The 24,489-nt window shown below is 48.9% G+C and overlaps 1 protein-coding gene across 2 annotated transcripts in view; it reads right to left on the bottom strand.

Moving 5' to 3' along the window:
- Positions 1-3,566: 3,566 nt before the first annotated feature.
- kcnq1.2 (potassium voltage-gated channel, KQT-like subfamily, member 1.2) overlaps positions 3,567-24,489 on the bottom strand; it is an 88,256-nt gene continuing 67,333 nt past the window's right edge. For both annotated transcript variants that reach the window (XM_029153390.3, XM_029153391.3), the window contains one exon: positions 3,567-5,520. In XM_029153390.3, the coding sequence (XP_029009223.1) occupies positions 5,374-5,520 (147 nt within the window). In that variant the 3' untranslated portion in view covers positions 3,567-5,373. The remainder of the gene's footprint in view (positions 5,521-24,489) is intronic.

The raw sequence follows: 24,489 nt of genomic DNA, 5'->3' as shown, positions 1-24,489 counted from the left end.
CGGCTGCCCAACGTCCACTTTTCGCTCCCTGCAGATTGCGGTGCTGCTGATTTGGAGCTTTGTGGTGCAGCAGCAGATAAAGTCACTGTCTTTACACTCAGTTGACCCGGCCTGTGAATAAAGAGAACACGGTAAATAACGAGATCTACGTCTACTGTGTCGTTGGCTCTGCTCGTTCGTCACGTCACTTCCGAGAATTTGTGTTTTGTGCAACAAGAAGTGCGTAATAGTGAAACCGCGTTGTGCAGAACTTCAGACGTTTTTCAATTAATTCTTGAGACTGTGTTCATGTTCTGTTTTCACTTCTCTTTTCTCATTAAAAATACTTTAAGGGCTCTAAACATAACACCAGGCCGAAGGCCAGCGCTGCTACAGTATATCGCTTACTGTACGTCTTGTTTTACAATAATAGCCCTTCCCTTTAGCAGATCCAAGGCGCAGCTGTCCACTGTGCTTAACATTCTGCCTCCGCCGGCCAACAAGCCACTGAAGTCCTTCCAGTTTCCAGCCAGGAATTCTCTCTGTCTGAGGGAAAAGTCCCCATTCATATGAGCTGGCCCTAGCCAGCCCTTCTTTGCCCCCTTGTGCGGCAGCCTCGTACCCTCCTCCTACCCCCAGAAGTGTGCCTGGACGTCTGCTCAGATCTCCAGCAGCCGTAACAACACATTAGCAGCAGTCACACTTAGCACGAGTGGACTTTTTATGGCTGGCTGGACCCAGGACGTGAAACTGAGCAGCTCAGGCGGATCCTTGGATTTGCCCGGTTTGTGCTGTTGTGCTTGGCCACGGAGCTCTCTATGGTCACGGGGAGGGGTGGAGCACGTGGAGCCGCAGACATATGGCGAAGGGAAACCTCGTGAGGTCAAAGGTCACCAGGGGTCAAGCCAACTCCTGGCCTCGGGTTGATTTATTATCCCGTGGTGTGATGTCACTCTGCTTGGACGAAACAGAGAAGGGGTCAAAGGTCATACTGTATCTGTTGCCACCGTGAAAAGCACTGCGTGGAAAACCAGCTTTCTGAGTCAAGGTTAATAGGAAAGCAGCGATTTGTAAAAACTCAGGCCAAGGTATCGTGGGGCGGCTGAAGGAGCGTCACTGCATTTCCCGCTAGGAAACCACGGGGAACGCGTCAGTTTTCCATGTCTTCCTCAATAACAGGGTTCACTGTGGGTTTGTCTCATGTCATTGGTTGCCCAACCTTGACTTTGGTTAACCTGCTTTTCAAGGAAGCGACTCACACCAAACCATCACAATGGAGCAAAATGTTTTGGATTGACCAATAGCGATTCTGTAACCAAAGCCTATAAAGCAACTCCCTTCCTGTTTCTGTATGAACCCAGGGATGCGTTTGTAGCATTAAAGGTGTGTGTCTAGAACCAGAAGCAACTGGACCACTGCTCAAAGACCAAATATGGGAATGCCAACTATTCTACGGCAAAGAGAGATGAAGGGGGGGCTCCACTTGCCTCCAACTGGTCCTCCAGTTGCCTGGAGGACCAGTTGCCCGTCCTCCAGGCAACTGGTGGCCCCAGCTATTTAGAGAGAACTCCTGACGGAGTAGCTGGCATCAGCTGCTGCCGACATTGTTTGTCACAATCTGGGTTGATACAGCAGGAGCACACACACACACACGCACACACACACCTGTTGACTCGTATCTGCTTTCATACAGCGCTGCTGGGCCTCCGCATGCCTAGGCCTCTTTAGACAGGTGGCCTCTGAGCACCCCCATGGTGGCCGGGCTACCACTACTGTCCACTCACCAAGCACAGCTCCAGCTGAGCTTGTGTGGCTGCGTGTTGTCATGTTATATACGCGTGTGCGACTTCAAGCCCAGTAAGTCGACACACTCCAGCTACAAATGACAAATTTTTTAAAAATTACATTTTAAAGCTCCACTGAATCTGCTGTGCACAGACTTTGAAGGTCCCCAGCTCTAGCGCCCCCTGGTGGTACAACCTCAAAGAGTCTAAGCGTACACAGCTACTCACCTCGTGTCAGACTGTTAGACCTTATTTAGACTTGTCATTTAAAACAGTGAAGCGTACGCTTACCCACATAGAGGTGTGTCTTGGCAGGATCACAAATCTGATTACAATCCGTCTTGTTATTACGGCTCATGCAAACCTGGGTCGGGCCTCCTGCGGAGCAGAAAGAGGCGATAACACCTGTTGAGTGTCTGCTAAAATCACCACAAGAGTTATTTTAATTCATGGTATCGACTGGAATATGTCTGGAAATTATGATGTGACGATTAAACACTGCAACAACAACAAATCAGATCCATTGTTAATATAGGATTGTTGAATTTAGCAGCTTTAATGTTTTTTTTTTGCTTGCATTAACATTAAATTGACTGCCTGTGATGAGAAAGCTCTGCTGCTCAAACCATTTCTGCTGATTAGTGTAGTTTTATATGTGCACACATCAATACTGTCAATACTCCACTGTTTCCACTGAGTGAGCAGCAAACCAGTGGAGTGACGCTGTGTGCGACAAGCGAGATTTCTATTCAACAAAAATGTAAATGCTGCTTTGATTTTGCACAATCATTTCCTTTTCTGGATGCATTTTAATATTTTGCCAGCTGAGCATCGGTCTCCACTGTGTGCGTCCATGCGCTGGCTGCAGTAGCAGGATCAAAGACCACACGGACAACCTGCAAGGCTTGCGTTTCATGACCTCGCTTATGTTCCGCCTCTGCAGAGTCTGGAGCTGCCACATTTCACTGTCCAGTATCTCGTGACAGTACGTCCCTTATATTCTCCTTTTAACGGCCTCCTCAGATCCTCCTTTGGGTCGTTCTCCTGTGTGCTGGCGAGATCAAACCGCCGTTTGAAGTGGGGAGTCGCTCTCTTCCCTCCGTCTCGTCTGGAGATGAAAGAGGAGCGTGGCGCGACGCGAAGCGGCCTCTGCACATGGAGGTAGCCATGGGGTCTTTCTTTTTCCCCTCCGCTCCGTCTCTCCGCCCGCTGCCAAACCCCCCCCAGCAGTGATAGAAACCAGAAGAGGACGCAGGCGCTGGAGCGCTGCAGCCCTCTGGCCCACGTCGCCTCCCCGACTAATTGACTTTGCTCACTCCTGCTCCTGTTGTCCCCGGCCTCTCCTCCGGCGTCCCATCCACTCGGGGACGACCCGCTCTCCTGCCTCCTCTCGGCACTGGACGGTGCTGATCTTGGGACATCCCCAGTAATTCTTGGCCTTTCAAGGCAAATATAATTGAGTGGTAATACGAGACATATTCTCCTTTCCCTCTGCATGCCTCGCTCAATGGGTTATGGAATTTTGGAGTTCAAAGTAGGCGCGGTGGACGTGTTATTTTTTCTTTCTCTTCCCCCTTCAATGGTGATTGCAGTTGAAAGGAATTCAGCGAAATGGGGAGTTGAGGAGATTTTATTTGGATGGAAACTCCGGACCGTGGCTTACCTTGACCCAACTCGGCTCTCGACTCGAACGAACCAGTCCAAGAACCTATAAGACAGGTTTCACCCTCCAATGAAAGCAAATTGTGGAATAGATGAGCCGGTAATCAAATTCCTCCCGAGCCAAGAGAGCACGCCAGAGTGTAAGGAAAAACTCTGGCCAGTTTTATTATTTACACCAGAGCTACAGTCTAGGGGTGTGTGTGAATATCATTTACAATCATCCATCTGTACAACAGGAGCCTCACTCTCTGTGTTTCTCATCACTCCAACACGCAGACATGTTCCACGCTGGTAATAAATACAGTACAATAAGGCCATGTTTCTATTTACAACGCTTATAAAACTGTACAGGAGAACAGACATGCAGATACAAATCCAGGTCCGTCACAAAATACAACCACTTCATATAATAAAAGATGAATAATAGCTCATTTTAAACCACTGCAAAAATATGAAAATATATCTAGTGCGGAGAGAAAACCTCTCCTGTCACACTTCCCTTGTTCATGCCTCGTGTGTGTGTGTGTGTGTGTGTGTGTGTGTGTGTGTGTGTGTGTGTGTGTGTGTGTGTGTGTGTGTGTGTGTGTGTGTGTGTGTGTGTGCATCCGCCTCTTAAAGAATGCACGCGTTACAATAACGGGTGGCCTTTCATACAGTAGCTACAGGCCTGAGTTATTTTCTATTTTCTGCTTCCTACACGTCTCGGCGTCCCGTCAGATCAGCGCCGCGAGCGCGAGAACAAAGCCGGAGCATTGTCTTTTTATTTCAAACATGTGCTCTCGCTGGTAGCCCGATATTTCCCAACCTTTCACACAGAATTAGCGCGCCTGCTCCTCAAGGCGTGCTGTTTGAATTCTGCACATTTTCCACTGTTTCTTTTCATTAGTCGCTTGCAGTGAGTAATCTCCCGTTACCAAGAATTCAGCACTTAATTAGCCCAGGAGAGAAAAACAATCAGAGCTTTAATGGGGCAAATTTATATCAGCAGCACGAGCCCCCTAAGGAGGGTAACAGAGGATATGAAGCAGGGTTGTGCTGGGCGTGTCAGTGGAAGGAAAGATCGATATAAATATAAATATATATATGAAATCTCCCTGTGAAAACCTTGAGCGGCCGAGGCCTCATTTCTGACCCTGCTCCTGTAACACAGCACCAGGTCCTGTCATGGCAGCTCAGCTATTTTTATTAGCGGTAATGTAGCTGTAAATCAGCACCGTGTTAGCCGCCCAACCCACACCGCACACGTTTTCCTCATTTAGCCCAGACTGTTGGTCCTTAACGCACGGCAAAGTCAACAGATAATCTGCCCTTCCACCCTGCCGTCATTCGATCACTACTAACAAACACCCACCGCAGCCGCCGTACAGTTAGGCTAGATGGATATGTGGCTACGGAAATAGCCCTGTTGTGTACTGGGTGTGGACGGTGCCAAGATAATCAGGCGGATTCAAGGAATGCCTCTGCCACGGCTGGATTCTCAGGTTTTCGATGTGTCTTTGGGGATCTGCAGGGCCTTTGATTGCATTACGCCTTCATTACTGGGTTAGTTAGCTTTGGAATAATATTTGGAGTGGAGGAATGCAGCATAGTGACAGGCCACACATAAATTAACATGCGAGCGGCGCGATTATGGGGCTGATGCAGAGAGTCCGACGACGCGACGGCCCGAGGGCCCTCAGAAACGGAAGCTAAGTGTGGAGAAGACGACGGGCCAAGCAGGAGGACGAGGTCCATCCGCCTCCACCCCCCCACAGCAGCACCAAGTGGAAAGATAAAGGTTGTTCTCACATCAGGGGTCGGAAGTCTCCAAAACATGTAGGATTGCAAATGGTAGCGATGCAGAGGAGGTTTGGAAGACTTAGTCTCTTTATTATTTTCAAGCTCCTACATTTGGTATCAAGTCATTCGACGAAGTGCTGCGTCTTTATTGCCCTTTAGCTCCGTGACGTCAAGGCCCCTCGTCGATGCTGGCACCCATGCGCTTCTGAATGGTCACGCGGCGGACGGAGGGCTTGGCGCTCAGCTCCGGCCTGGGCGCGAACTGCTCCGTCAGAATCTGCAGGATGGAGTCCATTTTCCTGTCCATGTGGTGGATCTGGATTTGAGAGAAGGACAAAAGAGCAAACAAAGACGGGTGAGAGGTCAGCTGAAGGCGACAACAGCTGAGCGCAGGTGCGCTTTAGACGCAAACAAAGAATGCCAGCGTGCTTGCGCTTTGTTTCCATCCGCCTCTTTCATATAAATGCAACCCCAATGACAGAGCAGCGTGGGCACTAATGACAGGCTAGTCCGCCCGCCGCCGTCTCCCTGCTGCAGCCGCTCATTACAAAAGCTGCCGAGCCGTACGACTCAGCGAACACACGGGCCGCCGCTGTTTACACGCTTCCCCAACGGTAAACACAGGTGTGTCGCCCGGCGGAGACGTCTCTGACAGCCAGACAGGCGGACCGTGAATGGCTCCATTTGAGCGATGAAGGTAAACAGACAACAGACTGTCTGGTGGGGACAGGACAACACCCAGACGCCGTGCTGCTGAGGACACGCCCACAGACGCACAAAAGATGGCGCTCAACCCGCCGCACACGTCTGAGCAACTTCAAAGGGATTTTCTGCCTCTTTGCAGCCTTGGCCTTGGTTTTACCTCTGCACTTATCTAGTTAGACCCCCCCCAGCAGTGCGTAGTCACACACACACACACACACACACACACACACACACACACACACACACACACACACACACACACACACACACACACACAATCCACTAATATCCCCCCATGGCTCTAATGACTTCAAGAAACCAGGGAAAATGATAAAGATGGCGCTTCGTAAATCAAAGCCTAAAGAGCGGAGCACATCAAAGAGCCACCGCGTCTCAGGCACGAGGCAGAACAGAGATTCAGACTCCCGTCTCTGCGAGATGCTGATAGCGAACAGCTCCGGCCCGACTGGTATTTCTGGCCAGGTACAGTCAGATACTTAACATCAGTGGCGTTTTTATAAGCTGAAGCGTTGCCCCTCTTTCTCCCCGTCTTTTAGAGCGTGCGCCTGAAGCCCTGGACGTTTTTACGGCGGAGCAGGACCGTTAACTGCTATTATTGTTGAAATATGAGCCGTAATAGGGAACGTAAATCTGAGCTGTCAGTGTGTCACGATAGAGCATCGATCCGTCCGCCGGCCGGCCGGACGGTCCAATAGATGAGCTCTGATTTTATTTACGCCACCAAACATCTGCAGATAAAGGTTTTCACTCTCCGTTAGTAAAGTGTCTGCAGAAAACCGCCACAGGTGCGTTTCTAAAACACTAACCTGATATATACAGCGATCGACCCTGTTTTTGCTCCTCCATAATCTGCAGAGCTTCCTTTTAGACTGTACCATGACCTAAATAGCTGTGCTAAGTACACGAGGCACGCGCTGGGCTGGGATGAAGCTCAGAGATTTATAGGATATCATAAACATGTTGGGCAGTAATCTACAGACTTATCAACATTCTCGTTGGGGCTTAAAATTCCTCCTGGCGTGTGCGCGGGGGGAGCGGTGCAACGGACCCGCCGAGAGACAAGAAAAACACAATTAGGCAGGCGCGTCGCGAACGCCCCAGCCTTGTTTATCGGAGTACATCATGCGTGTGTGTCTCTGGATGGATGTGGGCGAGAGATTGCGTAAGCGTCCGCGTCGTGAGCTTGTGTGTCGTAAGAACGTTGCGTTTGTGTGGACGAGGGGGCACATTTGTGTGTGGCCTGATTACACAGGAGGAAAAGCCTGAAGCAGGTGAGGCCGGAAGAAGTTGGGGAGAAATTGTCTACATGTGAGCATCTGATGACTAATAACCAAATCTCTCAAGCTACAGATCATAAACGCCAGGCTTGTTCATCAACGCTGCTGCCATCAAGCACAAGTGATGGAGCGACAGGTGACGCTCCAGCTGTCCCCGTCTCCCCCGTCCCACTTGCCACAGACAACACAGGGGACGGTCACAAACAGGCCCCACGCTTCAGCAGAGGGGGATTCCCTCAACTTCCCCTGACTGCAGCCAAAGCTACTTGAAAACAGAGACATTTAATACTAAGTAGCTAATACTGATACTAATTTAGGAGGCTGTTACATTGTATACTGTATATATAAGTGAGTTGGGCTGTGAGAACAAACATATTTGTGAACCTAGATGAACCACAGCATGTTTGACCTTCGACCTGTACTTCATATACTTCCAGTCAGTGGTGGACATATGAAGTATGGAGAGGACAGTGGCGCTGACGCGGAGCTCCTGTTCACACAGAACACCCTTCCTGAACCACTTTCCGGTCCTCCCCTGAGACAGGCTGTCCGATAAAGTTCTACAATAATACTGGAAAACTAATAAAGACCTGATGAGAGAAATTAACTAAATGACACCACTGGGTAAAAGTCCTCATGTTATACGGTTACCACTATAACACACAGTTTGCACTGCAATTTAAACAATATTAATCATGTTAATAGCTTGTGTAGTGAAATTATATTGCCCAGAACAAAGATGGCATTTTCAACGCAGCTGTGAGCCAAAACCAAAACCAAATTCATATTGAGAAAAGATTAAATGACACAGATACGAACAGCTTTATGATCCCTGCAGGGCACTTTCTTCTTAGCACGTAATAAAAGCAGCCAGTGTGAGAACAAGATCAGACAACAGCGCAAGTCAGAGACTAGAGATTGACACATGTTTGCTTTATTAATACACTTTATTAAGACTTACCACAAACGAGTGGTGCACACATACAGAAGAGCTTTAATGTTCACGGTTCGGTTTCTTCTATGATGCTGAATAACACATAAAACACAACTATTTTCCTTTCACATGCATTTCCCAGGACCAGGCCTGTGTCGATAGAGTGATTCATACTGCCATCTGTTGGGGAATTTAAAATCAAAGACTCGCGGTTCGGGGGCTGCCATCCCTGCACCACAGGATCTAATGTGTGACAAATTCCATCGTATGATCACTGAGAAGTGAGATGCTGGATGAGTTAGTGAGGTCCAGATATGTAATCAATGGTAATTACAGTAGGTGTTGTGTAGCGCTGCGGCCTATGAGGTAAACCGAGGCTGGCATTTCCCCAGTGAAGTCCAGGCCGGATCACAAGGTAGGAAAAGAAAGCACAGACGCGAGCACGTAGGCAAATAAATCATGACGAGGTGAGTGAAGAATGTTAACAGAGAGGAAATAAATAAATTAAAATAACAGGAGACAGGGCTGCAGGAATGTCCTGGCGTCTGCGTCTGACCAGGCTGCGCTGTTCGACATAACTGAAATGCTTCCAGTCGCGGCGAGACAATGGAGACAGGAGAGAAAGTGGGCGCAAAGCAGGCGCACGGGTCGCCGTCCTCGCGCGATCTGAGGGAAATGTGCTGCGTTTTCCCACCACGCGGACTTGACAAGGCCACGCAGCATCAGGCTTCACCTTTGTAACGACTGAGCGTGCTCATTCACCCCCAGCCTGACTCACGCGACGGCCGCATCATGTGTGTGGGCATGAAAGTGCACCAGGTCGACCACAGGTAGAGCCCCGGTTCTTCTTCCTCCCTGCAGCGCTCACAGCCAGAGCCACGGCTCAGACTCAGGGTCGGCTCAGGTGAACCGCTCGGCATCTCCACGGATCCGCTGTGCAGCCGAGCCAGACTGTCCGTCTGCTCTTTGTGTTTCACCTACACACACGGGCCAGCGCTCGCCTCGTAACACAATGGACAATGAAGGTGGATCAGCACGCTGGCCCCGTTGGTGGGCCAATAGCACAGAGGTCATCATTATCACCCCTGTGACAAGGCTGCATGAATGGAGAATGTGGATCGGGGGTGGAGGGTGGGACAGAGAATGTAAAAGAAGAAAGGAACAAGAAAAGGAAGCGGATCAAGGGACAGTGGGTTTGGTTATATTATATCACAGCTGAACTCGGTTCCACCTCTTAATTTGTAAACTGAGTGGAGGTTTCAAGCAAAACGTCTATGATCCCAGTGCTTTTCCTTTAATGCTCCGCTAGAAGGACGTGTAAAAATGTCTGCACGAGCTTCACATTCTGCAATAAAAGGGGCGTATGACAAAATTCAAGCTGTAATAGCCTTTGTTGTACCATTTTCAGCAGTGGTGGGGGAGGAGAAACACACACTGTACTATATGTGGCGCGCACAAACAAACTTCATACTGTCTCTTTTCACTCAGCCCTGGCTTTAAGAGTTCAGTCATTCAATTTATAAAGCAAACCTCAAACGGCACAAACCGACCAAAGGGCTCTAAAATGTTCAAAGAGAGCTCGTAAAAATCGAATATATAAAAACAAACCCCAAAGATATACAGTGTAAGGGAGAAATACAAACAGAAGAAAACACATCCATGCAACCAGCAGTTAGAGAGGCCAGAGGAGGACGGACGGACGGATGAAAGATGGAGGGCAGAAAGAAGAGGGCGACAGTCCGAGGAGCTTCAAAGGCTCTGGTGGCCTTCGTTCGCCAGTTTGTTTTCGCTGCGCTGCGAGTGTTGACTCATCCTCATATTTGAGGGGAGGGGAAGAGGCTTGTGTTCAACCTCTGGGTCTGAACCATGATTATGAAACGTGATAGCATCTTATTATTGGTGTGTTTGTGTCACGGTGTGTTTATATCGACTTCCATGAAAGAGTGTGCAACTCGGCCCATGTGTTTTCTATTACGCGTGCGCTTGTGTGCGAGACGAGGACGTGAGGGGACGTTTGTATTAGTCATGTGTCCGTGATCCAGCAGTTTGCAGCTCCGTACGTACAGTAAAGTGCAGTTGGTGAGTGTGTTTCTTGACTTCAAGACTTGCCACAACAAATATCGAAGCGCTTCTGTGACCCTAAAATGCTCCTCTCCTCTGGCTGCTCTGCTCAGCAATGTCCATCTGCTATATTCATGTGTTCCACATGTAAAACGTCCCCGGAGAATTTATTAATATCCTTGAATTGTCCTTTCTTGAGAACAACTCTATGACAGTTCTCCTTTCACGCAGATTGTGGTTTATGAGCAGCAGCATTTACATCCAAAGCAGCATCGTCGTGCACGTTTCCAACGTGCCTCCCGTGAGGTGAGCTGGGGTCGCGCTTTGAGAGCTGAGCGAGCGCGGAGGAGGACGGAGAGCACGACGCACTGCGAGAACGGACCCCGGACCGCGTCGGCGAGACTCCGACGGGGAACCGAGCCGCTCGACCGCTGACCCCTGTGCCAACTGGAAAACTGAGCCGCTCGGGCTCAGATTCGCCACTGGCCGGGCTGCTGCCAGAGAGAATGGATCCACTTTAATGCTGGCACGTACAATATGCTCTTTGTACTGGTAAAAAGCAAGAGAAAGAGACGCACGGACGGGGGGAGAGCGGGTGAGAAGGAACGAGGGGTGAGGCTGGATGGGAGCGGCCGCTTCTACACAGAGGGAGAAGGAACGGAGTGAAAGAGGGAAACGGTGGTTGTGTTTCAGGAACAGGAAGCTGAGGCCGAGCACCTGACGCACATGATAAGTATCAAGGGCTGCGCCACGCGCCGCCAAACTGCAGCCGGCGGCTTATTCCTGCAGGGCCGTTGGGACGGGTGGGCGTGGTGCGAGCTAATCTCTCCTCCGAGTGGGCGCGCGCTCAAAGCTGCTTTTGTTTCTGAGGGCCACTTCCACCAGGACGCGCACAGCCCCGCGTCCACCGCTGCTCCGCTGCGCTTTGCCCGTGCTGCACGTCCTCTCTCGGCCGCTCCCTCTCACACACCGTGGGCGTCCTGTTTGATTTACTGGCCGCTCTGTCGAGACGAGACCATGAGAGAGAAAGTGGTCATGTATGCGTCCTTGCACATACGCGTGGGAAACACTGATGGTCTTTGATGGCGGAACAGGATAAAGGCCACATACTGCAGAGGCGTTGGTGTCATGTTGGAGCTGCATTAGCTTTTTTTTACGTTGAGGCATCCAGGGGTCTGTTACCACAAACAAAATAAATGAGCAGAACAAATAAGCCACCAGAGATTAATTATGTATGAGAGGACCTTTAACATATCAAGCTGCTGTCAGCTCTGAAGTATTTGGGTGTGGCTGCACTCACCCATGGATGGAGAAACGTTTAAACACTATATACCCTATACCTCCTTAGATTGAAAACAAGAGGTTGATCATAGCATAACATAGGTAGCAAAAAATGTATGTAAACATTTTAGGAATTTGAATTTGTATATTTGTATGTATATACTTAAAAAATCAATTATTTATAATAGTACTTTCAGAATTCTTCCTTAGCTGTTCATAAAATTATTTGTTTTATCTCCTGTCTCTTTAAGAAACTTCACGTTCTGATTGGTAGAAAGCTAGTGGGCGTGTCTCTTCTACTCAATGTATGTTTTTTGACTTGGGGGGGTCCAGAAAACAGATTTGAGACAGCGCAGATAGTGATGATCAACGCCCATGTTCGTCCATTACACTCGAACGTCGTCACATCCGACTCATTTACTGAGCTGTCACACGTTAGTTCTGTGAACAAAGCCATAAAGCTCAGTGGAGAGGGAGGGAGGCAGTGTGATTGACAGCTGGATAACTCTGTTATTAGTCATAGAAAGTAGGACTTAAACACTGAATGATGCAAAAAACTGTCACACGTGTGAATTGAGTGATTCTTGAGCACATATAGATGCAGACATAATGAGCTCTGTGGCGCCTCTAGGTCTTCGCTGGGTTCTAATGTGAGTCACATGAGTCAGGGCAGTTTGATTACATTCTCACATCTCCTTGCAGATAATAAACACCTCAGTGACATGAAACCAAAATAACGCCTTTTGACACCTCTGACGCAACACACAACTGACTCCACCAACACCTCGTGTGCATACGGTATCTCTGCTCTAACGGGGCTCTCATGAATGTGTGAGCCTGTGTACGTGCACCTCAGACGGCGTTTGTAGCTCTGCATGGGATTCACACAGGGGAGTCTTTATAAAAGAGGAGCCGCCCTGAACCCCCACCGCCTCAGTCTCCTCACTGCCAGCTGCCACAGCCACCAAATGCCCCCAACCACACACACACACACACACACGCACACACGCACACACGCGCACACACACACACACACGCACACATGCGCACACACACACGCACACACACGCACACGCACACACACTCTCACACACACACACACACACACACACACACACACACACACACACACACACACACACACACACACACACACACACACACACACACACACACACACACACACACGCACACACACACACGCCCGCTCCCACCCCCCGCCTGTGCCAGGCTGTGGTGGCAGCCAGCGTGGCATCGTCAGTCACAGGGGACCGTGCTACTACGGCCACTGCTGTAGGTCGGTCACACTGCGGCTTTGTTCTCCTCGTCAATAGGCCAGTCAGCCTGATATTATAAATGACAGGAGGCCAGCCAGGACTGGGCTTGGGTCGGGACAATTATTGAAATGGATACTTATCATACACAGAAAGTTGGGAAAATATCAATCGCAACTTTATCTGAGCCCCTCAAGCAAATTGACAAATGAAAACCGGCCTTTTGTTGGTCGACGTCTGTGGCAAACACAGAGAACCCACCGGTACAACCTGTGCATGGTGTAAACAAGAGCTGCCCGCGTACAGTGGAGGAACAAAGATGGCGCGTGTGAGTCCCAGACAGAGAGAATCCCCCGCGCACTCGACCCCCAAGCAGCTGTCTGCTGTACCCAGACAGTGGCCCTGTGCCTGGTGCCACGGCCCGACAGCACGCCAGCTGATCCCTGGGCCCAGGAGCCAGTCTGACCCCGACCAGCCCCTCTCCCCTTTTACCCAGCATTAAAGCCATCATTTCACATAGACAGTCTTATTATACTGCATACTACAGCTGTCCACACACACACACACACACACACACACACACACACACACACACACACACACACACACACACACACACACACACACACACACACAGGCCCAGAGCAGCGGCGCAGTAAGAAAAATACGAGTCATTCTTTCGTCTGGTTCCAAATATAACTGGTGGCGTTTTTCTTCATTGCTGTCCTGGTTGAGACGTTCTTTTGGCTTTTCGAGGAGCGCTCATTGCTCGGACTGGAGACGCCTGGTGGGGCGGACGCAGCGTTTAGAGGCACGTGATTGGTCAGCGTGTCCAGGTGAGCCGGGAGTCCGGCTCATTTAACCGTAATTGCCGGAATGTGAGGGAAACTGCTTCCCTCTGCCATTACCCAACGCTGCTGGAACGAGAGCTGGATCCACTATTTCCCATTCACAGAGCACAGGGACGTCTGCTATTATTCCAGGGCCAGATTTCATAATAACGCCATCAGTTCTGCTCGGTGACCCCACATTCTTTCCTCAAGACCGACGCTGGGCCTGCTCGGCTCCGCAGACAAAACAAGACATGAAACTGATAAGGACACATGAAACTATTCCAGCCACTCGGGCCGTCGCTGTGGCTCCTCTGACGTTTCATGCTCCCGTATTTGAATGTGTACAGTTTAACAATTACAGCTTTCTTCACACCGTCCTTTTTAAATCACCGGATTAACACAGGAGCTGCTTTCATCTCTTTGGAGACACTGCACACATTTAGCTCACTACCACATTGTTCGCGCAGTAGAAAGACATAGTGTGGAACAATGGGTGCACAGGCGGCAATCTTTCCGAGATGCCAATCGAACAGTCCACTAGAAAACAAGAAAACAATCTCCTCTGTGCTGCTTCCTGCCTCAGGAATGCCAGGACCTCAGGTATGCAAATAGCGGTTGAGGAGAGTGTGTTGGCTGCCGGCTTCACCGTGTTTTCGCTCTCGTGCTGCCTTTGTGGTGACACTTATCTGATGGCCCCCTGCGCAAACAGGAAGGCGTTTAATCACGTAATCAGCAACTACTTTCATTTTAGATGTATCGAAGGGTCTGGGGTGGGGGGTGGCGGGGGGCAGAGGGAACCTGGGCACAATCGGCCTCGCTGCAGCCAGTCGCCGTCATTGGAGACGGCCCGAGTGCTACACACTCACGCGTGCATAAAAATAGAGGCCTCGTGAATGGCCTTTACAGGGCTCATACCAGAGCTTTAACATCAGCAACAACAAGCCAGGCATTAATTTTGATTCATAGCCCTCCTTGAAGATAACGGAGGCCGGGGCTTGGCCTGTGTGTCACACCGGGGCACTGGTGTGATTGTGCACGTGCACAGATGCGGACAGAATGTGTACGTTGTTGCACACATGCGCAGACATATGTACGGTGCAAACAGTGGCGCCCACGCCCAGTTTTCCACCTGTTGTTCCCCTGCAGTGACACAAGATCCCGTCTTGGCCCCGTGGCCTCCAGCTGCTGCACTCGGGGCAACAGTCATGCACGTCCTGTGCTGCATGTGCCACCTCCTGCTCCAAAGCCAGACTGGCTATTATTTTTAGCCTGTAGTAAACAGAGAGCCACGCTTTCACCGAATACTAGCTCCTCTCTTGCTCTCTTCCTGCTTCTCCATCTCACACAATCTCCTCTGTCAGTGTCCTTCCTCCGTCCCCATTTAGAAGACCGCTGATCTAAATCAGGCCCAAGGTGCGTCCGCTTAGAAAATCTGCAGGTAGCAAATTTTTGCTTTCAAGTGCCGTGCTGTTTTAACTCTATTTTTAACCGCCACACACCAGCTCGGCAGGGCGAAGGAAAACAAAACTGCCGTAACACGGGGCATTCTGGAAATATACAGCGTGTGCCATTCGTTGAACCTCTCACTACTCCGGCTCACTCTATTTTCGGTTCAGCAAATAGTAGAAAAGAAAAAAAAAACGTTTGCGGGTAAATGTGAGGAAAAAGAGGAAAATTAAACTTCCACATGTACGACTGAGTATTCATCACTTCGTGTGGAAAAAAATAAGGCCTGGCTAATTTGATGTTGTGCAATTTTCTCCCAGGCGAGCACACGAAAAGAGAAGCCACCCAAGTTGGGCAACGGAGGCCAGAGGCCGCTCCTCTGCTCTGATTGTGGTTTATGAGAGAGGGAACAGCTCGGTGTTACACATCACGCCACTTGAGGTCGGATTATTGACATGAGTCAACAACAAGCAGCCGCGTGAGGCCGACGTATTCAGCCGCGATCTCGTGTTGGATCAGAATCACTGCTTTTCTGCAAACCTGCTCATCAACTACGGCCTCCAAGCAAACGTCGCTTCTGTCCTGAGGGTAGCGCAGATCTACGGCTGAGAAATACAGTAAAGAAAGACAATATGACAGAAAAATAAGGACAGTGACGCCTCTTTGTGCATTAGTTTTGCTGTAGAGTGCTTTTAATGGAATATGACTTGTGTTATGCTTTCTAAAGGGGAAAGTTTGTCATGAAAGAGTGTTTCCCAAAACTCAACTGGGGAAGACAACCTCAAACTCTAGTGATGTCAGAGCGGCTGTAATATGTGAAGAACTATTTGCTAACGAGTCAAAAATAGACATTTTCCACAGGGCTGGGACACCCACAGCGTGTGATGCCATGAGCAACCACTATCAGATTTTGTGGTGCACGCAAAGGATGAGTGATTTTCCATTGAATGGGATGGTAGGGTAAAAAGCAGAGTGAACGTGCTGTATGAGGGAGTCAACACAGACCAGCTGCTTTTTATCTAAACTCCTCGGGTCCACCACCAAACGCATAGCAAATGTGTCTTTGGTGAATATTAACTTGTGGAAATCAAAAGGTCAGTGGTCACAGGAAGTAAGCGAAGCCATGGCCTTATTTGGAGGACAGCAGCATCGGCACAATAGCCAGTACAGTGACGCTGTGTCACTTCCACGCACGAGTAGGCAGACGATGCACTGGTCCGACTTCCTCAAAATAAATCCTGAGTCAGGAGGTGGTCAACGAGACTCACCCTTCCAAGAGTGCGGGTGTGTGAGTACACAAGCGTGTAGGGGGTTTGAATAGAGGTTCCCAATTCCCAAAACGTACTCGCGCACACACCCACACAGGGCCTTGTCTAGTGACTCAACACTAATGGCGGTGGGGGAATATTGTGCAAACAGAGAGCTGTATGCTTTGCTAGTTCCGAACAAGGCCAGAGGGTCTGAGCGCTGATCCCGATCCACCTCCTCGTAGCCAACCCCTAACATCCGGACCACTCCTGCCAGCACACTACTGGACCATCAACTAAATACCTGGGAGGACGTACGACCCGTGCTCGATGCAAATGTGCAATTAAGACTATACCCTGCTAGTCACTTGCTGTTAATCAAAAATATGAACACCGGTTTTAAACACGCTGTCGAGGAAGTAGAGGAGAAGAATAGTGTCTTAGGAGCGTTTAGCTAAAATTGAGCTAAACCGATGGTTCGTCACCACTTTGAGATACCTATAATCATGGAATACTTGTGTGTCTTTAAATTACATACCACTAATGCTCTTTCCATAAAAGAGAAACGGAGAGCTTAATCACATACGAGGAGCAAAGAATGAAAGAGGGAGCACCGTATTACTGCCCTCTTAGTTTGGTAGGGCGCTGGGCCATCACTCACTGATTCTACTCTCCTCTTTTCTCTAACGACAATCAGTCAATCAGCTTCCTGGACGTGATAACGTAGTGTATTTGACTATTGTCAGGTGAATTCTCTGCTTTTGGGCTGATAAAAACATTGCTGGAAGGGTTTTTGTTTAAGTAGATCAAAAGGCCAACTCATTAACAGGAATCAGACTGGAGGCAAATGGATGAGTTAACCAGTTATTGCATGGACAATATTTTTACACTTCTCCTGCTCATTGAGGTCACACATAAAACCACAGCTATTAGCAAAACAAACACTGCTATGATCCACATAAAAACACCCGCAGGCCAGCGACTTCCTTCAGCTAATTGCTTGACCTCCAGCGATAGGGAAGAATGTTTATTAGCCTGCCCATTTAGAATTATTTATAGGTCAAGAAACAAACCAACATCATCCAAACAAGACGAAGCTAAAACAACCCATTATTTTTTTTTTTGGAAAATAAAATAGAGGTGCTGGTGGGAGCCCAAGTGCAAATAAACACCGCAGGAAGGAAGACAGAGCGAAGGCCTTTCCGGAGCAAATCCTTATCCAAACAGAAAGACGGACGGGCTTGTGTTTGTCTCACTGGCCTCTTGACCTGAGCTTTGTGGTGGCAAACCCTGAGATTTGTTGTGGAGTTAGTGAGTGAGCTCAGGAGGAGCAAGCGGTGACGGAGCGACAGGGCTGCTAGCATCTACATCACACTGGGTCACTGCTGAGGTGACGATGGAGCACAGTCGAGGATTATGTTCAATATTCAACATTGCAACGTGTTAAGAGGCTTCATTTTCCTTCAGGTGCCTGTGAAGCAGCGTGTTTTGCCTCTGACGAGCGAAGTGCAAGCTGGAGCGATTCACTTTCACTCACTCTGGGGAGAAAGTCACCGTCTTCTCACATCTGGAGAGACAGAAACTGAACGCGTACGTTTCTTAATCCAGTTGTTGTTGCAGGAGGGAAACCTAGATTTGTGAAGCTCCAGGGTTTGTGCCGCTCAGTGAGGCTGTCGCTCTGAACGACAAATCATTTCCCAGATTAACAGGCAGGAAATCTCCACTTGTCAAGAGTTAATCGTTTTCCTAAGCCATAGTTTGTAGGCACTATACACAGATAAAGGAACAAACACACACACACTGGATGATTGTAGAGGTACAGAGAAGCATTTAAACGTCCTCCCAAACGACACGAGCACGGCTAAAATTTTAGCACGAGTTGAATAAACACATAAAGGTAATTAATATAATAGAAGAAGGATCTTTATCTTTATTTTTCCTGTGCTGCCTGGCGAGCAGCGTGCCAGCGAGGAGCAGCCGCCTTCCCTCTGTATGTGTTGGAGCGGGCTTCACAGAGCCGCTGCTACGCTTGTCGAGGGAGGGGTCCCCGTCCCACAGCTGTGCAAACCGTCCCGAGGAGCGCGGGACGGGTTCGGGCGGCGGCACCTGTGTGAAAAGCTCGCCTCCGCATCCCAGAGGCTCCCCTGGAGAACTCGACACCGGGCCCGGCTCAAGAGTGGGCCGGCGCGGTCCAAGAGCAACAGCGGGGCACGCGCCTGCCACTCCCCCGGCTCCTGACCCACCAAGCACTTACTTGTTTTAGAGAGTGAAACGGCTGCCTGTCGCCCCCCAGCTCTTGAGGCTCCGCACTCAGGGCTGACCCCGGCCTCATCAAAGAGGCTCAGACCTGGGCCTTTTTCTCCTCCCCTGTGAGAGGCCTCATGAGGAGGGGATTCAGTGAGTAATTATCCAGTTGGACAGGAATAAAGCTCGAGTCCACCAGTCAAATATATATTCTGCCACAACCTGACATTTTGGTTCTTTAAATAAAGTTTATTATTGTACAAACCCACTGAAGTCAGATTGTTAGATTTCAGCTCACACAAAAAAATGAAGTGAGGTGCAGGGAATGTTTTCCACACAGTGACCTTGTGTCTCTGAAAATAAAACATGGAGGATGAGCTAAGGAGACAGCGATGATTCATTGAAAGCGGCAGTGGGAGACGCGAAGAGGTTACATGGGAATGTTCTATTTCGGTTTCAGCCCTATTCTGGGAACAGAAACAACTCCAGTCATAACACCGGCATTCTCGCAAGACGGCTGATAAGATGCCAATGAGATGAGCTCAGTCTGAGGAACGCGTGTGTTTACAACCTACGGACGGAGAGTGAAACAGGACAAATAGGAACGAAGCGCCGTGACTTTCGGTACGGAAAGCGCTGGGATGTGACGTCTGCTGTAGTGGGGCTGAGCGACGGGCGGGATGTGAGACGCGGAGGTGACGTCAGAGCCTTGTTAGTGTTTGATGTGAGCTTCCTGATGGAGAGGTTTCCACACTGTGTGGAGGACGCAGATGGAGCCCGCGCGAAAACATCTCTGGGGAAAAACACGTTGAAAGGAACTGCGGAAGACTTCCTGAAACTGCCCCCGTGAGCTGGAGATCATGCAAATTAATATCAAAGGTCGCCTTGTTTGACCCGCATTGCTCCACGAAAAGCTAATGCTCCAGTCTGCTGGAAAAAGTGGACATTTGTTTATACACTCATTATTTGAATTTGAATGTTTCAGTTCATGGTCAGTATTAATTTATGCCTTAATATATGATTGTGAACGTCACAGTGGCCTTCTGTAAATTGCACTCAGTTGCGTGACATTACGGAAATCTCAGGGAGTGGAAACTTTCCTCCCGGGTGAGGTCACTATGAGGCACTGCTCACAGAGTGGAGCGAATGACAGGCCTGCAGCGACCACCCACCTGACGTCACGCCGCGCGGCGAGTCCGCTTCGCTTCAATCTGAGCCACCAGCTCACAGACTTGGCACCGGGCTGCAGCTGAGCTGTCGCACCTCCCGCCAAGGACATGTCCAAACACTCAAAGCCACAAAGCAGCCAGAGAGGCCTTAATCAGCCCCGTTTACACCTGCCAGCCAGAGGAAGGATGCAACAGAAAAGAAATAGAGCAGCAAACAAAAGGGAAACAATGCGATGAACCCCCAAAATATTACATATGTGTCTCTTTCCTTATTAGTTTTGTTGTTGCCCATCCTTGTAATAAATACATGAGCTGCTATGATAATGTAACATACAGACTGACACATGCCCCCCCTGCTTCTCTCTGGTGTACCAGGCAAAAGAACAGAGACGCGTTCATTTTTAGTGGGGGGTCTTTTACTGCTGCATTTCATGCTTTCAGTTCTCATTAAAAACACAAAAAGAGACCTGCAAAGGCCGGGCCTTGGAAATTCTGCTACGCTAAACCACCATAATATGCACCTCTCTCCCACAAACATACTCAAGGGGGTCTCTACGGTTGCCGTGTAATAAGTCCTGGCGTGCTAGCCTTGTAATTGACCATAATTAAAAAGGAGGCAGAGGGAGACGAGGATCTTCCTCTCAGCCTCAGCTGCCAGGCAGCAGGAAGTAACAGAGACACGCCGTCTCTTCCTTTACTAGATGCCACTCCATCTTTCTCTTTGAGCCCCTTTTCTCCCTTTCTTCCTGTAATTCAGCATCTTTGTGAGGACTGTCTTTGGAGCTGCCATGGAGAGAAGGAGGGGTGAGCTCCAGTGTGTCAAGTCTACTGCTCTTTATCTCTCAAACCCCCACCATCCGCGCCGCTTGTGCTTTGTCTCACTTCAGCCTGTAATTATTCAGCGTGCAGCTCCCTGTGTTTGTTGTTGTCTGTTTCTTGCTCGCAACCTCATCAGTAACATGTCTGAGAAACTTTCACAACACAAAACCACAGCACGGCTTCACCCAGGTAAAGAGACGAGGGATCTAAAAATATCTCTATTCATAATCTCTCATAATGATGTATATTTCCTTTTAGAATAAAAAGCAGTTTTCATTTCCACACAGAGCATTTCTAATTCATAGCCTCTGATCATCTCTAATGTATAAAGCCCTCGGTGCTGTCTATAGTCCGGGTATCTCGGGCCCAGCTAGCATCTGCCTCCGCGTCCTGCTGACTGAAAGGACAGTGCTGACAGCACAGCGTTGAGCTTCTGTTACCTGAGCATCACTCACCATAACCCAAAACAAGACAGCTGCTGGACTTGACTTAGCATCAGGCTGAAAGGGAACACCGGCAAGCCAAGGGGGGATGCGAGGACAAAGGCTGCTAAGGGGGAAGGAGGTGTGGGGGAGGAGAGGGGAGGTAAAGTTCACTCATCTGCCAAGTTCATATGTACGATACTGACTGCTGGTGGCCTTGTCTCGAATCAGCCTCATGAATATCCAAATATATAAACATTAGCCAATTTCAGACATTTCACACTTATCAGAGTGAAAGGCCGGTTTGTGAATTCACAGTTTTTTTGTATTGTTTTGTTTTCTCCAGTCCTGTAGTCACAGGTTTCAGCTTCTCTTTTCTCCTGCTCCTCTCTGTTGTCAGAGGAGTAGAAAAATGACAAAAGGTCAGCCAGGGCCCAGTAGTGACTATATTTCCTAAAGCTGCGCCTGTGGTCTTCACAGCCAAAAACACACCGACAGACAGTGGGAGGATTCGGCCATGACCTCTCACCCCAGCTCTGTTCCCTGGGGGTCATCAGGGGCCGTGCTGCCATCTCTGCAGAGCCCAGCACCTGCATCGCTGGGCCCATCTTGGAGGAAATGTGCACGAGTCCACAGGGTTGAGGGAAATGAATCAGCCACTTAGTTCAGCCATCCGCCCCCTCACTTACAGAGCTCATTTCATCACGACCCAAAGGTCAACTCTCACCCTTTCTGGCATTTCTCTGTGTCTTTTGCCACTTTGTGAAACCTCCCCCACCATTTTCACCCGGGTGTGAACGAGGAGTTTTTTTTAGATATATATGAGAACGTGAGATTGGTCTGAATAGAGTGTTTAAAAATATCTGTTTGAATATATCTACTGTATGCATGAGAGCGAGAAGTGCTTTTTCCCAGCGAAACAGTACCACATAGAAAGGCAGACATGGTAAATTTCAGATAACATCACTGACAGTCAAGCTTTAATTCATTCCCTGGCTTGAATTCAAGCTGTAATAACAGAGCAGACTTCATGTGATATTCCATGCCTTTGTTGGTGGGTGCAAAAAGACCTAAAGCAGTCAGCTGTAATTGTACGTCTCAGAGAAAGCAGTAATTAAGTAGTTTACATCTTATGAAGGTGTGGATAGGCAACGAGTCTGCAGCAGACAATCAAAAAGCCCAGACCATCGCCATCTAAGAAGAAAAAACAAACCCTAATCTGCTTAAGCACGTTGTAAGCCTGGTGAAAAAGGCCGGGCAGGTAGAATGGATCCACCTGGATCATGTGGCTTCACACTGAAGATGGCAAATTGCTAACTTAACACAAAATTATGGCTCAGAGTGATGATAGTAAAATATGCTGAGTGGCGTGACACCCATTCAGCAGCTACTCTTTCATCAAGGCACACGTCTCCATCTTGGAAGCTTGGCAAAGTATTTCTAACACAGTACAACGCCATGAAACCAGCACTATTGTGTGTTTAGTGCCCAGAGTGAGGCTATCTCTTACCATGTCACCCTATACAAGAGCAGTGGTTGTCTGTTATCATATGACACTCGTGCCCTCATATTCCCCCGCACCACAGTCGTCAAATGCCCACTGACGGAAAGTCGGCATGGGCCCAACAGGCCCCCCACTGGGCACCGTGACAAGAACCACAGACAGAAACTGGAGGCACACACCCACACTGACACACCTAAAGGCAAACAGTGGCGAGAGAATACTGTCTGGGGTGAGAGACACAAAGTCGATTCATGGGGGAGCGGTGTGGCGAGGTTATGGCTGACATCTGGCTGTAAGACAATCTCAGGCTGCTTATATGGCTGGGGGCCTTGGGCTCCTGACAGTCCCCATTCTGCCCCTCCCCCTGCCCGATGGCAAGAACTGATAGCGATGTGACAACCTGGCCTTGCAGACACTGTGACTACGCTAATAGATGGTAGAAAAAAGAAATCACTCTACAGCTACAAAATCGAAAAACAGATACTAGGTCCAGTACTGGAACAAGTTCCTTTGATACATACGAATTCACTGCTTTACATTACAATCCTTATAGTTTAACTCGACTAACGTTACAAATGGTTCCTCCCAAGCTAACTGAGCGACTACGGCCTTTTCAGCCAACATGGTGGCGGATCAGTGATGACCTGGGGCTGATTTGGTTCTTCTGGAAGTCCAAACAAATAAAAAAATCATCTAAACTGATTCAATCCAGAAAACTGATTTATTCAGCCACATATATGCTCCCGTGCACGCCTGGGGAAGCGGGAGTCACATTCGCACCACCCCGTGGCACAGCAGAGGGCCAGAACTGGAGATATCTTTGTTCTGCTCGGTGGCGTCTGGTTTCCCCTGCCCTCGGCTGCCTCGCAGCAGCAGGCCGCTGCAACTAGATCTGTCAGCTGGGTCCATCAGATAGCTGCATGGCTGTATCCAGCCCTGCCTACCTGTCAAATCTGCGTGGCTGTCATCCAGACAGTCAGCCAGCCATTGCCCGGCCACCGCCCCCGCCTTATCAGGATAATGAGCTGAATTTAGGTCCATTATGAGCTGACCCTGAGGACTTTCTCTGCTGCTAAGCGGGGGTCTTGCGCCAGTGATGGACAGGCCAAGTGGGAATGTGATATGAGGCTGTGCTGTGCTGCAAGAGCAGAACCGCAGGGGATAGAAATGAAGAAACATTGCATGGGGCGGCCAGCTGCCTCGGGTCAGTGATAAGCTAAGACAGAACCAAAAGCTATTCCACACAGTAAAGGCATTTCATTGCCATATTTAAACAAACAGGACCCAAATCCCAAACCATTCTGCCTTAAAAGCTGCACGCTGAGCAGAGACTCAGGTCAACATAGTTATAACACAACTTATACACATTTGTTAGTTTGTCTGATGGAATATTAAGTCATAATATTAAATAATAATTGAAGGTTAAGTACGCAAACTGTGCACAAGTCACAACAGCTTACAGCGTCAGTCAGGTTTTATTCTGTGGTCCTGTGCAGTTGTCACAATCAATGAGGGGAAGAAGGAAAATATCCAGACCTCCAAAAACCACAGTTCTGTAGAATAGTAGAAAACACTCCCCAGTGAGGTATAACTGCAGAGGTTGTCTCTTTGTGTGAGCGCGAAAGAGAAGCACATACAAAAGCAAATTCATGACAGATGTCACGTTTTTAAAGTGAGCGCTTGGAGCCCGGGAGACGACGTGAAATATAAATATATTGACCAAACTAAACTGTAGCAGCTTAGGGATAAATTGGTCCGGACAAAGTGTTGAATGGACAAACTTACATCAATGAGACATTTACAAACCAATTTAAATATGATCTTAAACATGTCCAGCTTTATGATGTGTATAGAGATTAAAACCCAGCATAATTACTTGGATGATAGACATTAACACCAAACCTCAAGCAAAAAAAAAAAACAAAACACGAGGCCCACATGCTGCTCACAGATGACACAAATGTCCATTCATGCACAGAAATCTGGAGACGACAAAGCGCACAGACACAATTTTACTTCCCTCTCCCTTTTGTTATCTTACAATCTGT

This window comes from Betta splendens, chromosome 6 (genome assembly GCF_900634795.4).
Source record: "Betta splendens chromosome 6, fBetSpl5.4, whole genome shotgun sequence".
Classification (NCBI taxonomy): Eukaryota; Metazoa; Chordata; class Actinopteri; order Anabantiformes; family Osphronemidae; genus Betta; species Betta splendens.
This window is presented reverse-complemented; position numbering and strand designations above follow the sequence as displayed.